This window comes from Apodemus sylvaticus, chromosome 5, assembly GCF_947179515.1.
Source record: "Apodemus sylvaticus chromosome 5, mApoSyl1.1, whole genome shotgun sequence".
In the NCBI taxonomy this organism is placed as follows: domain Eukaryota; kingdom Metazoa; phylum Chordata; class Mammalia; order Rodentia; family Muridae; genus Apodemus; species Apodemus sylvaticus.
This window is the reverse complement of record NC_067476.1, coordinates 50,919,856-50,937,008: the sequence shown is the minus strand read 5'-3', so window position 1 is coordinate 50,937,008 and position 17,153 is coordinate 50,919,856. Positions and strand designations below refer to the sequence as shown.

Here is a 17,153-nt window from a genome sequence, read left to right as displayed (position 1 = left end):
CTAGAGAGAACCCTTTAGCATGGGCAAAACACGAAAGGGACAAAATCAACAGGGAAGATAAATGTGGCTGGTGAGTGGGCGCAGTGGACATAGGACTTTGCCACTAAGTCTCATAACTGAGTCCAGTCCTTAGAACACACTTGGTAGCAGAGAAGCAATTCTCATAAGCTATCCTCTAACCATCACGCACACTGACTCCTCACTCTCACGCGCACACACACACAGCCATTGCCACACTTCCCTGCAAATGTCACCTCACTGTCCCTTCCCAGTGCCTTTCCCTTGAGTGTCTTGCTTTCCTCAAATACTGGCAAGTGACTCCACTGCACATGTCCAGGGGGCTGCCCACTGACTTCCCAGTGACTCTATGTGCTGACAGTCGAGGTGGACAAGAACTGAAGGGTCCATTTCCCTGCCTCCCAGTTCTATGTGGCTGCATGGCTCCTTGTCAGCAGTTTTACGTTCTGATGGTGGAGCAAACCTCTCTACGGTGATCCCAGAAGGATAAGAATGCCTGTCTTCCGGCTGAGGAACGGTGGCTGGGTTTCCAGCAGCCATCTGAGACCATGCCACGACCTTGTGGGTGGACACCCATGCAGATGAGCATACAGGATCACTCTACACAGCCCTGGCTATCCTGGAACTCCATCTGTAGACCAGGCTGGCCACAAACTCACATGATTAGCCTGCCTCTGCCTCCCAAGTACTGGAGTTAAAGGATTAAAGTATACCACCAACACTACCACTGCCTGGCTGGACTTCTACCTCACTCAACTTCAGGCCTGTGTCTCTATAAATGCATCCTGGGCCAGGGGCTGGGTTTCTGGCAGTGTCAGCAGTGGCCACTGCTGCAGTGTAGGCGTCTTTATGATAGCACCACGGCAACAGTCAACAAACTGCTTCCACCTTATTTCCAAAGGGGGCTATCAGATGCTTTTCTATCACCCAGGAAATCAATTCCACTTGATATAGCATCTACTGGAAACTTAGAAAGCGCATCCACCGTAAGTTGACTTGAGAGGTGTGAGACACACGTGAAGAACCCCGTGTCTTTTAGATATAACACAAGGAGAACGTAAAGCGACTCAAGTTTATTGCCGCAATACCGTTAAGTAGCTACAGAGCGCAGCTCCTCCTCCTCTCTTTCTCTTTAAATGCCATCTTACCACAGGCATCTAAAGCAACAGCAGCAGCTACAAAATGGTGTCTGAGTAATTCTGAGTTCAAAACAAGATCTGTGTACAGGCAGAATAAAAAGATGTTCAATTAATAGTGTGCCGTGAACCGGAACAAAACATCTTCAACTGGGAGCGTTGTGTAAACCTTAATAGAGATGCGACTCACAGAGACCAACATTAAATTCTTGTTTCCTTTTACAGTTTAGTGAGGTGGTCTGTGTTCTTGCAAACGACTTACAAAGTACAAGAAATGTTGCGTGTGGGCACTAGGCATAAAATATTTCATTTCCTTACACAAGGCATAGCAGTGGCCCAGGGAACCTAGCGGGCACCCTGCCATCTCTTTTCCAAAGATGTACATCCCAGAATGGCAGTGGATGCCTGGCGGCAAGCCACCATAACAACTTTTTTGGTTGTTTAAAATACAAGCACATTCTCAGATTGCCCTCCTTGGCTGTAATTCCCCCAACTTGGTGGGAGACAAGCCCTCAGCCTCTTGCGTAGAATTATGTACAGGACACCTACAGATACGGTACAAACTAGTATGAAATCAATGGTAGTTTGCGATTCCAGACATGATCCCGTGGTTAAATAAACAGACCACGTCGGTTTTGAAGATTGGTTCCAAGTTAAGAAGACTCAGAAGCATTTGCATCCGTAACTGCAGACACAGGCTTCTCCATGGCTGGGTTGCAGTCGCCGACTCTGTCCTCAACAGTGGTGGGGACCTTGGAAGCAGGAGACATCACATCCACAGTGAGGGAAGAGGCATCTGCCTTTGCAGTAGTCGTGACAGGGTCAGAAGGCGGGCCCGTGGCCGGAAGGGAAGACAGCGGCTCCCCTGCGCTGGCTGCAGAAGAGCCCTCTGGAACCAAAGGGAATGATGGGAGGAAGTCGGCTGGCATGGGGAGAGGAGCAATGCCGGCTAAGTTGCGGGGAGGCAGGGAGGGAAGAGGCGGCAAACCTAGGACAGAAACAGCAGAGGTCACACATCCTCCCATACCCAGAAGGCGGCTGCACCTTTGCAGGCCCCTCTGCCTGCACCTAGAGCCTGCAGCCCAAGGGGGTGCAGCACAGCTGGCTCTGCTGACCTCTAACTGCAGGCCGGGGACAAAAGCTTTCCACTGCCAAGCTCCGTGTGCCTCAGGCCTGCACTTAGGGTACCTGCCGATGGGCGAGCAGATCCTTCTAGAATGATGGAAAGCAGTGCTCCAGGGCATTTGAGGGCGCTAGCAGGATGTGAGGTAAGACCCTGCTCCCAGGCAAGGGGCAAGTCCAGTTACAGCTGCCTCTTGTCAGCGAAGAGGAAGGAGCCATGGAGGGGCAGCGAGGGCTGCCTCAAGGAAGCCACCCTGCCCCTGGGGAGGCCTGACAACTGTCTCTGCTGCTCTTGGTGCGGTGTTCTGGAGACTTTTAAAGAAGGCGACTGTCCAGGGTATGTCCAGGACACCACTGGCTAGAGAAGTGGTCCTGCTCTTAGAGGCTTGTTGCATTTAAAGACAGAGGGGACCAAGAACATGGGCCCCAGGGGAAGAAGCAGGGAGTGTGGCCAGCGCGGCTGAGCCTTCTGGGGCCCTGGTTCTTCAGCCCTGGTACTGAGGTTGCTGCTGCATTGAGCTCATGTAAGAACTGCAAATCTGTCAGAAGTGTGACAATGACAACCAATATTTAGTGTGGGGTGATCATGACAGTGTCACGATGGGAAGTCCCAGGAGCATCAGCAAGAGCAGACTTGGGGACTGCTGTTCCCTTTCTGCCTGGGCATGTGATCTCAAACCGTCTGTCAACAACCCAGAATACTTAGCTGGCACTGAGTACACACCCGTGATCCCAGCACTGGAGAGGCTGACACAGGAAGTCAATCCATTTGCGGTAAGCCTAGGCCAGTTCACAGTGAGACTCTCCCTCCCCCTCCAATCTCAGAAACAACAACAACAACAACAACAAAAAATAACAGGCCTGGGTCGCACAGAGCAGGTGCCAGCATTTCCTGCGGTTTGCATCCTGAAACAGGAGTGAAGAGAGGGCATTCAAGCCTCTCTAGGAGGTAACCCGTACCACACTGTCAAATCCAGTGCACAGGGCCACTCCACTGGTTCTGCGACAGCCTGTCTGGGCCAATCCTGCCAGGGTGTAGGGCAAGGGAGGGAGGCAGAAGGCTGGGCATGGACGTTTCTTTCTTCTTCTCCATATAAGAGACAGATACTAATTAGCAGTGGCTGAAATGTGTTAAGCTGAGTTGCTCTTTCTAGAAAAGACTGAACTGAGGCCTCACTTTCCTGAATATGTCTTTTTATTGGCACTGTCTTAGGAGGGCAAGGCGTGCAACATACCCGGGTTCCCGAGCTCTGGCAAGCCGACGCCCGGCATGAGGTGTGGAGCAGGGAGGGTGAAGCTGGAGAGGCCGGGGAGGCTGGGGAGGCTAGGCAGCCCTGCTGACAGAGGCATCAGACCTGAGCAGGGTGACGAAGAACACAAGGTAAGCCATTTCCCCGGGAAGGAGACAAAAGCATCTTCAGAATTCCAACACTAGGGCTCACTGAAGAGCAACAACGGAGTCCCACAGAACGTGTTCTTGTGTCTAAGGGATTAGGCTGTGAAACCGGCAAATGTTACAATGAGCAACAAATGCTCGCACGACCCTGAACAAGAGAAGGTGCCCAGTGCTCCAGTACCTGGAGCAAAGACTCATTTACTGTGGCAACTACCTAGAAGCACAAGTAGACAACTACACCCCAGCATTCCGTGTGAGCACTTGTGCAGCTCATGGTTGACTATGTCTGCACAATCGCAGCCCTGGGATGGGAGCCTCTGACACACACATCACTCCAGTAACTTCTCCTTGCTATCAGCTGGACAACAGGACTTAGTCTGTACCAGAAATACTAAGAATCCACACAAGTTGACATGTGAGCTTCTCCATACATAAATAAATAAGGAGCCATCTTAGCCAGGGCGGCCACAGAAGAGCCACCAGGAAGTCCTACACACACATGGGTGGGGAAGGGAGGTGTTGGGGCGTCTCGGGCCAAATGTACCTGTTTCCTGGCCTGCTAAGAGGAGTTCCCCTGTTCTATCGAAGGGCTCGGCAGTGATAATGGAAGATTCAAAGATAGAAGTTCAGAAGCAAATACCATTATCAGACAAGTCTTTAGCCTGCTGCTTACTTGGTAATGTGGTAGCTGGGTTCATTGGTGGCACAGAAGCAAGGGACTGGTTTACTTGTGGTGGCAACAATGGTACAGTTGGTACACCTAAAATAAAGCACATTAAATCATTTTAAAAGCAATTCTGCTGTCAGCTATGAACAGATCACATACAGGAGGATGCTGTTTGGTCTTCACGAGGCCAGGCCCAACTCCTGGCTACATCCCTAACTATGTATAACCTTTCAGAGCTAACTTAGCAACGACTGTATGGCCCTGACAGACACCTTAGCCACAGCCTTGTGACGGGTGAGAAAACTGTGTAGCCTTCCCTGGATAAACATATTGGACAAGAAGTCTGTCACCGGCCTAAGATGGCTCAGATCAGGAGCAGGCTCACGCCAGCATGGAGGCTGTGCAAACACAGGGCTGCTGGAATGCCCTCTGCCCTGGGAGCAGTGAAAGCCGGGCTGGTCTGTGAATGAGGATGATGGCAGAGATGTCTGAGCAGAAGAAGAACACCTCGATTCCCAGAGGTGCAGGGAAGGACTAGGCTTCCTTTAACCTACACACCCAGCATATCCCCACCCGTATCGGGAGGCTTGTGGGAATATTCTCCATTTACAAGGTTCTCAGGATGCCATCTGAGGAAGACCTGTCTACTGGCATCAACCTATTCAAGGGAGGCTTTTCTGTCACAATAGCAATACATGTTGGACACCCTTAATTGAAAATTCAAAATCTGAGCTAATCCCAAATATAAAGCTTTTTTGAGAGCCAATGTGACTCCGCAAGTGGAAAATTCCATACCTCATGTAAGGGATGGAAGTCAAAACACAGGCACGCTGAACACAGCCCGCACTGACCATCAAGCTACCTGCAGTGTTTCAGACAAACGAACCCGTGCTTAGGCCTGGCTCCAACTGCAGGGCGTCTGCTCAGAGCTGCTGGGTCAGGGGCTCCAGTGCCATGGGGAACAGGTTTGTGCCTGACACAAACGGGCTTTAATACGCAACAGGAGCGAACTGTTGAACAGGAGGAGCCAACCAGAGGCCTCTGGTCTTATTTACTAGTGTTTCTCCTGAAGAAACTGGAGACCGTAAAATAGGGCGGAGGGGGAGCGGGGAAGAAAGGAAAGAAAGGAAGGAAGGAGGGAAGGAAGGAAACAGAGATGAAGAAAGAAGAGAAAGCCTCGGTGGGACAATGAGCACAGTTCCAGGACCTCAGGCCGTGTAACTCCAGTGTGGGAACTCCTCTCTTTTCTGGCCCCCACTGTTATCAGTGGTGCTTGCTAAGTAGTAACATGCAATAGCAACCTGTAACTGTGTAACATGTCTATCTTACATCTTGCCTTTAAGATGAAGAACGGGCTGGAGGGTCAGTCAGGGTCGGCTCAGTGGCTCACAACAGTCTGTAACTCTAGTTTAGGGGACCTGACACTGCCTGACTTCCAAGGCAGCAGGAGCATGTGTGGTGCACATACACACAGGAAGGCAAAACAGTCATACACATTAAAAAAAAAAATCTAAAAAAAATTTTTTTACAAAAAGAAAATAAAAATAACCTGGATTTGCTTAAATCCTGTATCGTAATAAAACATTCCACATTATATTTCTTCCCTTTTAAAGGGTAAATTTCATTTTTTGTACCAAAAACTAACTGATGGAATCTTAGCAGGGACGTTAACCCAGGGCCGCGCAGCCTTACTCAGTCCGGGAGCTCCTGGCAGTTAGGGAGGAGAGTGGTCTTTGCTGCTATCACATTTTTTAACTATTGTATTTATTTTATGTGTGTCAGAGTTTTGCCTGCATATATGTCTGTGCACTATAGGTGATTAGTGTCCTCAGATGCCAGAAAACAATGTTTCATCCCCTGGGACTGCATTACAGAGGGTTGTGAGCTGCCATGTGGGGGCTGGGGATCAAATCCAGGACCTCTGGAAGAGCAGTCAGAGCCCTAACTGCTGAGTCACCTCCCCAGCCCCCTGCGTCAGATTCTTAAGGTAGTGGGCTGGTGGGTGGGCTCAGGCATGCCAGCTGGAGGGTACCCACTCTCTGCTACATAGTGCTCTAGGCACCCAGGCCCTTGTCAGTGGGAAGAGAAACCCAACCTTACAGAAGGAGAGGGAAGACATGAAACATAGCAGACAATAAAGACCTTGGCTTATAGGTGGTAATATACTTTCTGCAGAAAAATCAGGAGAGGGCAGACAGTGTGAGGTGTGTACCAAATTCACACTGATTAACACCACTTAATATTCTAAAACATCTACAGAAAAATTAAAAAACAAAACCAACACACTTTCCTCTGTCCACAATTGTCATGTGGAGTTCTTTGAGGACAAGAGGTCAAGATGAAAAGCACTTCTCACAGGAAGCTGCTTCTGACATGTCATGGTTAATACTTTCATGTCTGAAATTTGCATTCTACATTGAAAATGTTAGTACTGTCTTTTAAAATGGACTCAACAGTGAAAATGCTCAGTTCTTTCAGTCTTTTGTGAGTGACCATTGCTTCGTTCCTGTTTGTCTCTTCAGTATCCAGAAGCCATTTCGTCAGCTCCAGGGACCTCGGTTCATCTAACACAGTACAGGTTTAACTGTAATATGACAAGGGAGGAATCAAAATGAGCTGTCAATTTTCTCCAAAAGTCATTCTCAGTCATTAGAATGACTTGGCCAGACGGGCCTCTGCCTTGTGAAACAGCCCCACCTACGGTTACTACATCGACCCAGAAATCAGCTAGAAGGTCGTTGATGGGTAATGAGTAATGACTGCTCTTCCAAAGGTCCTGAGTTCAAATCCAAGCAACCACATGGGGGCTCACAACGATCTGTGATGAGATCTGATGCCTTCTTTTGGGCTGTCTGAAGACAGCTACAGTGCACTTACATATAATAATAAATAAATCTAAAAAAATAAAAAAAGAAAAAGAAAAAGAAAAAAAAAGAAAATGTAACATAGCCATATTGTAAAACATTAATTAAAAAGAAGGAACAGCTAATCTATACAACAATATCGACGCTCCTTGAGAACACTGAGCTAAGAACACAAAGCAATCACAAGACTACATATTCTAAGAAATATCCATAATGGGTGGCAAGATTAGCAGCTGCTTCAGCCAGGCAGACCATGAAAACCAGGGGGTGGCTAGAGCTAAGCGGAGGCTTTCTCTGGGGCTTGGGGGCAATGAAGTATTCCAAGATGACTGAGGTGTTAGTTGTATAACTCTGCAAATAAATAAAAACCACTTAAAGTGGGTGAGTAGGATGGCATGGGAATTCTCTCTCCATACAGCTGTTTAAGACAACATTAAACCAAAACGGGTAGAGCACGGCACGGCCGCTAAGCGAGCATGGCACTACATACCTGTACTGAGAACATTGCTGACAGCCGGGGGTGCCGAGCTAATGGAGAGTGCAGACAGACTCTGCTCAATTCCTGTAGTTCCTGGTGGTGACAAAGATGGGGGACTGACTGAGGACAGCTGGACCTAGCAAAAAGAAAGGGGGTGGGTGGAGAATTACTAATGAAGTAGTTGAGAAACCAGCTGGAAGTCCTGACATACTCATTTCTCTAATCTCAGCAGTTCTGCCTCAGCAGACTCACTCCTCTCTCACCGACAGCACCTCCACCTTTCAGGAATCTGGTCTCTAGACACTCTAGCGTCCCTATATTCAGTGTCACTTCTAATTCCCTTATGACTCTGCATTCTCTTATCACATTCTGTCCTTTCCCTGGCTGCCATGTGACAGTATGATCTTCACACACTGACCTCTCTAGGTTGTCACTTAGAATGGTGACATGCAATGAACGCACCAATTACTGGGTGGAAGAGGGTGGAACTAACTACCTGGGCTTTGGCCCCAGGCCTTGCAGCCATGGAGAGTGAGGAAAGGAGAAATTTCTCAGAAGCTGCACTTCCTCTGGAGTAGGGAAGGCTGAAGACAACATGGCAGGGTCTGGAGATGGCAACACAAGCAGCAAGAACTACAGAAGACTTGAGTTTGGTTCCCTGCACCCACCTAGGCAGTTCACAACTGCACGGAACTTCGAGGGCTCCAATTCCCTTTTCTGGCCTCTGTGGAGACACGCACACATACACTCACGCACACACACAGACCCACCACCAAACCCTAGCCCCACCTTTACACCTTTCGGGTGTGGTTATTATGTGGCTAAGCAGATAGAAGTAATCACCTGGGGTGCCTTCCTAAGAACTGTTACAAACCCTGCACGCTACACAACCCTGTGACCATCTTAGCACCTTCCACTGGCCTAATCTTCCCTCTGTGCTCATGATCTCGGATCTCAACACCTAGTCCTCGGTTCTCTAGTCCAGCCAGCACACACCTCCCTCCAGATGGACAGGAACCTCAAACATGACGCTTACTGTATAACTCAGCATTGCATGTCTCAACTACAGCCATCAACATAGGCCACACAGAAATGGCCACCGGGTCAAAGGATCTTACCTCTGTAAATCCATCCTTAAGAGGAGTAATGGGGGTACCAGTCATTTGTCCTGGAAGGGAAATCTTCTTTCCTTCTTCAAAGGGGCGTGTAGGTATTCGGTGCAAATAACCATAGCCGATGCCACATCCAAGGCTAAAAACATTTTTATAAATTATTATTTATTTTTATTCTTATTTATTAAACACAACTTCATTTCTTTGAGGTTTTAAAACATATAAGCCCATGCATTTCCTCCCACTCCTACACTTGATCTTAGCCAAAAGGCCGAGAAGCGATTTCCTCCCACTCCTTTGGGATTTTTTTTTTTGAGACATAATCTCATGTAGTCTGGACTCCTGATGCACATGTCTTCATCTGCATTTCATGCTTTTAAATAATGCATCTTCCAGGTCTCTGGGCTCCACCCTACATATAACACTCCAAGTCCACTCTGAGCACTACTCTCAGATCCCGTTTTCTCTTCAAACATTCATCTCCACTGTGCACATGACATGTTTACTTTTACCATCTTTCCCCCTCAATTAAATAGCAAGGCTAGTAGGAACAGGGTTTTTGCTTTTTATTACCTTAACAGTTCCCGGCACCAGGCAGACACCTAGTTATTACCTACTGCATAAGTCACCCCCTGCTGCCCACTGAAGAGCCCCTCACACATCAGCATGATGACATCATTTAACCAGCATAAACTAGATTTGGATATTTAATGACAATTTCTTCTATTTTTTTCCTGCCTCTGTCTGGAGAGGCACCTTCCTAGCAGATGTGAGCACACTGCTCCTTTCCAGTCTGTTGTCTCCACTTCCTTCTCTTCCTCTGTCCTCTGAATACAGTGCTTTATTCTGCCAATCAAACAGAGCAACTCATGGCTAAAGTCAGATGATCAGCTTCTGCCCAGAGCTGAAAATCTCGGAAGTAACATGAAAACTAAAAATAGGTTCTTTCTTTTATCGGTGGAATGTTTTTTTCTGCACCTGGGTCTTGAGCTGTCTCTAAGGACAAGCATGAATCCATATGAATGTATGTGTACTATGGTGACAACTCTTTCCGCACTTTGGGAGTCAATGAATGTTTACTTATCTTATAGCTTATATAAGTTGAGTCTTAGAGCTCAAAGTAAGGCGAATCTGGAGCACTGCATTTACAGCCTTTGACAAGGTAAGGGTCTGATCGGTTTCCACCACCATCCTGTCTTTTCCTGGCACCTGGTACTTTCAGAGCCACTATGCACAGATTCCTCCATCTCCCTCCTTTGCCAAGGCACACATGTTATCCCTGTTGGTCCACTACCAAAAGCTGGTAGAGTGGGCGTGTCCAACTTCAGTTCTTCCTTATTCAAATCTGATTTTCACAGTGATGTTTTGTGTTTCAAAATTACACTTCCATTTTCTCTTATCAAAGCTATACTTTCTCTCAAAATTAATGGCAGTAAGATAAAATCATCTATTTTGATCAATGATCACCTTTTGGCATAATCACATTTTAAAGCAAGGAGTTTGTTATGGTTGGTTGTTTTTTATTTTTGCTGAGGGGGGGGGGTGATAGTGATTGATGGAAGCAACAGGGTTTTGCTATGTAGCCCAGGTTGATCTTGAACTTGGAATCAATCCTGCTAGATCAACTTTCTCAGCACTAGGGTGGGCACCACCATAGTGGCTTATGAAGTAACTGCTATTCAAAATACTAGGTAGTGACAGAAAAAGAGCTTGAGACAATAGCAAAATCTGCTGCAAATTCAAGAGAGGCCTGATGTGAAGAGCGGCTGGGTAACACATGGTTAGCTTCTAAGGGATGAAGGAAACGAGGCAGAGATACTCTGAGTACACAGGCAGGGCACACTTGAGAAAATGGCCCAAAAGGAAATGTCTAAATAGATGCCCATAATTGGTATTAAACTATATAAAAGCAGAAAGTCTTCAAAGGAAAGGAATGATAGACAGATGTTTACAGATGTTACAACAGAAGAGTCCTAATGTACAATATACAGTCAATGTTATGAAAGAACAGGGGCTGGAGAGATGGCTCAGTGGTTAAGAGCACTGACTGCTCTTCCAGAGGTCCCGAGTTCAATTCCCAGCAACCACAGGGTGGCTCATAACCATCAAGATGTTATTTAAAAACAAAAGCATTCTTTTATAACGTAGTGAAATTAAAGTTGTAACACATCTCTGACTGCTAAGATTAACCAGATGCCCTCCTCTGGTGTGGCTGAAGACAGCTACAGTGTACTCATATAAAATAAACCAATAGTTCTTTAAAAAAAAAAAAAACATGAAAGAACAAGCAATGTCTTTGCTGCAGGGCTCCACTGTCTATAAAGCTGTTTCATTTCTGTGACCTGTGTTCTATGTCACCAAGTACTCTGTGGCACTAATTTGACTTGTATATTCTTCCACAGTGTACAGTCTCAATAAGGTTCTGTCCAGATCAGGGTGGCCTGTGGCATGGCTGCTAACTGATGCAGGAGACACAGTCCATCCCTGGGTTTGGGTCCCTGTACTGTGTCAGAGCAGAGAAAGCTAGTGGAGCACGGAGCACACACTTTCTCTCTGCTATGGTTGTGTTGTGACTTGATGTCTCAGGCCTCTGCTACTGTGACTTCCTCCCAGTGATGGACTGCAACCTGAACCTGTGAGCTAAAGTAACAGCTGTCTCCCCACAAGCTGATCTCTGCCAGGGTATTGTATCACAGCAAGAGAAAGAAAATGAAAACTAAAACACTGGGAGAGAGCCTTTGTGTGTGTGACACAAAAATGCGCTACCAAATGTACACAGAAGCTTCTTTGCAAATTAAGTATTTGAGGCAGTCCTTCGAAAGGGAATTAATTATTTTTGCGACAGAGTGTCTCATGTGGTCCAACATGTTTTTGAACTTGTGATCCTTCTGCTTCTACTTCCTGAGCTCTGTGACTGAAGGCATGTATGTGTATAAAGTCTGTTTTTATGCAGTGCTGGGCATCAAAGCCAGGGCTTTGTGCTCACTAGGCATGCAATCTACCCCTCAAGGGGTCAATTAGGAATGCCTCGAGAAGACCTCATTTCCGGGTGTTTGTACTATGCCTACAGAGCAGACAGTGAGAACACGACCAGGTGCTACCACAGACAGGCCAGAAGCTTCAAAGACACCCCTCTCTTACTTTTCTTGACTTGCAGCAACTCAGAATTCTGGTGATTAAACACACTTAACTCTAGAACCTTAGGTAGTAAAATAAAGATACTGTGAGGAAACAGAGTCCGTACGGAGTCCTTCCTTGCTCTATGAAGCAAGGAACCCATAGAAATGGAGGGGCGAGAGCATGTGAAAGTTTAATTCTGCACAGGCTTCTCTGTAATTATGACTTACAGTCGATAATCCCTCGAATCAGAAAGGCAGTTAGCTCTTAGGCCAAGAAGAGCAAAGCAAAGCAAAACAAAACGGGCAATAAAACAGGTGCTATTCTCCCTAGGCATGTACTTTTTAAAAATGTATTATTAATTTCAGTATTCTACACCATTTTTTCCTCAGAGTTTTTAAAAGAAAAATCAAGATGTTATTTAAAAACAAAAGCATTCTTTTATATCATAGTGAAATTAAAGCTGTAACACATCTCTGACTACTAAGATTAAGCAGTCATAATTTCACCTTGTGAATGAGCGTACCTGCCTTCTCCACCCCATGCAGAATTTGGTGTAATGATCACTTCTCGACAGTTGTCAGTGTCTGTGTTGTACACGTAGAGCTTAAGAGGCTTTGCTTCGTGGGTCTCAATAAGGCTGAACAGGTCTTCAGACTGCACAGCATAAAGAGAAAAGAACTTAAAGGTACTGTACTTGAGAACAGTGGGTCTCAAATTTGGCTCCCTTCAAAATCAACTGAGAAGCATCCTTAAAGAATTCAGCTTCAGGGCCTCACCTTAGGCATGGAAGTCACTATTTAATACCAACTGGCCATGCAGAGTCTAATGTACATATTAATTCAAGCAAGTCCACTGGACGCTAGGCCTTTGGCCAGTTCCAAAGCCCCATGTGCTTACTGCGGACTCCTCTCCAGGGCCTGGTTACTCAGGCGCCTTCTGTTTCTCTATTTTGATTTTGTGTGTACTTCCACTAGCTAACAGTCGAGGAAAAGGATCTGACCAACACGGCTGGGCTAAGGGAGACTCTGCAGCGATGTCTAATGGATGACAAGTCCAACCAGTGAGAAATGCGACTTGATGGAGGTATGCTAGAAGTGTCTCTATATCACACAAAGAAGTGCAAGGATCACTTGTTTTTCTCAGAGCCGTCCTTATGGAGACAGTGTCAGATGTTCCGTTTAATATCCTCAGGCATAAGGATTCTTGAAGATATCCTGAACTTAAACAGCCGAGAGGAAATATGACTCTGATTACTAACAAACACAGTAACTACCTAGCACAAATCCTTACTAAGCAGTGTTTTAATTACCTCATTCATGACGGTATCAGCTCCAATGATGTAATCGCTGTGAGGTCTCAGTCCTGCCAGTGCTGCTGGGGAATTTGATTCCACTTCCTAGGACGACAGACATACCCCGACTCAATATACAGAAGCAACTGTCCACGTTTTAGAGTGACAGCTCTTAACTATAGTGTCTGAAGAACCCCCAATATCCCATATCAAAAATGTCCGATTTAAGAAACTAGAGAATATATGTATTTTAAATTTCCAGCCACAAAAACTACATAATATTTGATACTTAAAATATTCCTATGGTGGGCTGGAGAGATGGCTCAGCGGTTAAGAGCACTGACTGCTCTTCCAAAGGTCGTGAGTTCAAATCCCAGCAACCACATGGTGGCTCACAACCACCCATAATGAGATCTGATGCCCTCTTCTGGGGTGTCTAAAGACAGCGACAGCAAGCGAGTAGGGCTGGAGCAAGAATCTGATGACAGCTACAGTGTACTTACTTATAATGAATAAATAAATCTTAAAAAAAAATATTCCTATGGTTATCTGTAATACCAACTCTTTGGCTTTTCTTCCTTGAATTAAAAACTAATCCGTACCTAAACAGCAATGGATGCTGATTTTTCAGAAACAAAAAACCACAGTCTGTCCATAATACAATATAGTCCTTACTCTTTGCAATCTTCGCGCCCTGGAGACGACCAGGGTCCTCCTCTCTACACCATGCTTATACCCACAGGAGCACAGGGGCAGTCCATGTTGTCACCTACCAGCACATGCCAAACGTTCTCGTTGGCCCCATCAAAGCTGCAGAAACGGATGCTAACCCCCAACAAGCCCTGGCCGCCCCACAAGTTGCTTGGTGTGACTGAGGTCTCCCGCAGCTCAAGGGTTTTGCTGCTGTAGATGAGCATTTTTACAGGCTTTTCAACATTGGCTTTCAGTAGATCCTTCAGAGTGTCGTTGTCTTTATTCTAAAAACATAAAAATGATAGTCTTTAATAAGTAAAAATAATGCTAATTATTAGTTTAAGCATCTCATAAAGTACTATTAATCAGTATAAATACACACATCAGGTAAAAGTGGTATTAATATTCAAGTATTTCTCCAAGTAAAAGGATGTCAGGAAATTAAGTACTCTCAATATTATCCAATCAGACTGCTTTTTCTTATAGTTAACCATGGAATACCAACCCATCAAGCAACAAAATATCCTGTAAGAAGTTGCATCTAATGAAGTTACAATGACTTTTTTTTATTATTATTTTATTTTATTTTATTTTTGGTTTTTCAAGACACGGTTTCTCTGTGTAGCCCTGGCTGTCCTAGAACTCACTCTGTAGACCAGTCTGGCCTTGAACTCAGAAAATCTGCCTGCCTCTGCCTCCCAAGTGCTGGGATTAAAGGCATTCGCCACCACTGCCCTGAGACTTCTTTTTAAAATCTAAAATATGTGCTGACCTTAAGGTCTAATTTTTGAACCTTTCTAATATATGCTCTATTGTTTATTAGGGCTAAAAGGGAAACGGGGAAATAACGTTAATGAATTTTATAAACAAAGGCCATTATATCAGCAACAAGACAAATTATAAGCAAAAACTTAAGAAGACCATTATAAAACAAAGCCAGCCAAACAGATACAGTTTTAAGAATTCCCTCTGTGGGAGTTACAGAGTTTCTTTTTCAACAGACTATATTAGTAGTAAACTGAAGACAGTTTAGAAAGAGCAGCTTTTTAAGAACAATTCTTTCTTTGAGAACAACTTTTTTTGTTGTTCCAATAAATTTATGTATCATGGGACTCAGATCCTTGAAAACTGACGGGGAAGCCCCATTTTCCTAGTCTATTTGTCAATAGTGTAGAAAAATCAAACTTTAATACATGAAGTTCAAATATGGAGAGTTTCTACTTCCCTAAGATGATGTGAGACTTTAATGTTTATTAGCATCATTCTCTTAAAAATTGAAATATGCTGGGCACAAGGGTACATACATTTGATCCCAGGATTCAGGACAGAGAGGCAAGTAGATTTCTGTGAGTTCCAGGCTAGCCTGGTCTATAGAGCAAGTTCTAGGGCTACATATTGAGACCCCGTTTTGAAGAAACAAAACAAAATTTAAATATGCGTATACCTGATTGTGTGTGTGTGTGTGTGTGTGATGAGAGAGAGATAACCGAGAGCACACAGAGCTAGCACTCATGTTCTGAGTGCATATGTGGCGGTAAGAAGAGATTCTGGAGTCAGTTTCCTCACTCTCTTTCCGTGTGTTCCAGGGGTTGAATTCAGGTCCTGAGACTTCTGCGGCAAGGGCCTTTACCAAATGAGAAATCTCAGTAGCCCCTAACATGATTATTTCATATCATGTATATCAACTACCTTTTAGATACACACCTAACCTAGAAAATTTTTAAAATTCCCCTTTGAAGAAAATTACAAAGTTCTATATACAAAACTATAAAAAGTTGAACTTACTAATCTCGAACCATTAATAGAAACAATAAAATCAAAGAAAGGCTCCAGTCCAGCTCTGTGTCCTGGGGAGTTTTCCTGTACCTGTAAAAGAAATATTTGAAAATGAAATCGGAGGTGGGGGCAGAGGGTGCAGAATGGGAAGGACCCTCCCCGGAATCAGCAGACAACGGCGCCGAGACACACGCCAGAATTGTTTCTCAGGCACCACTCAGCTCAACACCAACAAAGGAGCGATGCCAGGGCAGCCAGCTGCCCTTGCAGAGCAGCGAGGATGATGAAGGGAGGTATGAAGGCCTCTAATCACAAACCTAACAAAGTGGAGCTAGCATAGAGAGAGGAAGTTCTCAAGGGGAAGAGCTAAAGTAGATTAACGTTGTCTACCAAACTTTCTAAATTCATAGTAACACTAACAGCCAGAAAGAGAAATATAACCAACAAACCCTAAGTTGAATACATTTTACATGGGCTTTTCCAAAAGAAAAAAAATTTCATTTTTTTTTTTTTTTTTTTGCTAGTGTGTAATTTTTGTCATTGTTGTTTTGGGCAGGACCTTCCTCTGTAGACTAGGCTGGCCTCATACTCAGGGTGCTGTGCTGGCACAATAAGGGACTTGTATTCTGCTTGAGGTTATTAACACTCTCAAAACTATCCTAAAAATGAGGCTTGCACTAATATTTATAGGCTGATTTTTCTGAACTAGACTATATAGTTCTTTGGTTTTTGGAAACAGGGTCATGTGCTATGGTCCAGGCTGGAACTGCCAACCATCTTGGCCTCCCTAGTTCTGGAGTCTCAGGTAAGGCACCATACTTAGCTTTAGAGCACACAGCTCTAAGGGCAATGCTGAGGCTATGCAAAGTGCAGTTCACACATACTTATATACATGGAACTGTAGATATTCCTAGTTGTACTGTACTTCTTGGTCAATGTTTGTTTCTTTTTGTGTGTGTTTTGAGACAGGACTTTTTTTTTTCTGTAAGCCTGGATGTCCTGAAACTTGCTCTGTAGACCAGGCTGGCCTAGGACTCAGAGATCAGATGGCCTCTGCTTCCTAAGTGCTGGGATTAAAGACCTGTGTCTCCAACATTCAGCTTTGTTTGTTTGTCTACACTATCATTAGCCCTAAACAACCAAACTAGACATTTTTCTACTGCTCAGTAAGTAATGCTCCATTTCAGAGATGGGTCAGTGTTTAGTTTATTTCAATTTTTTTTTTCTGCTTTATTATGTTGCCCTGTAAGTTTTGGATTAAACCCGAGGAAGCTCTAGAGGGACATAAAGAGGGAAATGGAGAGTGGGCTCCCTAAGTCAGCTTCTTGTTCACAAAAGACACTGAGAGGCAAGGGCGGGAAGACAGGAAGGCACAAGTATCTAAGCAGGGCTAAGAGGGAAAGGGAGGGCCCGGGGGCACCATACAACACCCAACCCAGAGTCCTCAGTGGTGTGCATTCTAGGCTCCTGAATAGACTGT

The 17,153-nt window shown here is 45.2% G+C and overlaps 1 protein-coding gene across 2 annotated transcripts in view; it reads right to left on the bottom strand.

Annotated features, from left to right (window-relative positions):
• Positions 1-1,076: 1,076 nt before the first annotated feature.
• Positions 1,077-17,153, bottom strand: part of Gorasp2 (golgi reassembly stacking protein 2) — a 30,407-nt gene continuing 14,330 nt past the window's right edge. The window contains exons 2-10 of one of the 2 annotated variants that reach the window (XM_052182662.1): positions 15,683-15,763; positions 13,978-14,181; positions 13,223-13,309; positions 12,437-12,567; positions 8,800-8,932; positions 7,694-7,817; positions 4,346-4,432; positions 3,512-3,631; positions 1,077-2,142 (exon numbers count right to left, since the gene is read on the bottom strand). In XM_052182662.1, coding sequence (XP_052038622.1) covers positions 1,808-2,142; positions 3,512-3,631; positions 4,346-4,432; positions 7,694-7,817; positions 8,800-8,932; positions 12,437-12,567; positions 13,223-13,309; positions 13,978-14,181; positions 15,683-15,763 — 1,302 coding nt within the window. In that variant the 3' untranslated portion in view covers positions 1,077-1,807. The remainder of the gene's footprint in view (positions 2,143-3,511; positions 3,632-4,345; positions 4,433-7,693; positions 7,818-8,799; positions 8,933-12,436; positions 12,568-13,222; positions 13,310-13,977; positions 14,182-15,682; positions 15,764-17,153) is intronic. The other variant, XM_052182663.1, reaches the window with a different exon arrangement.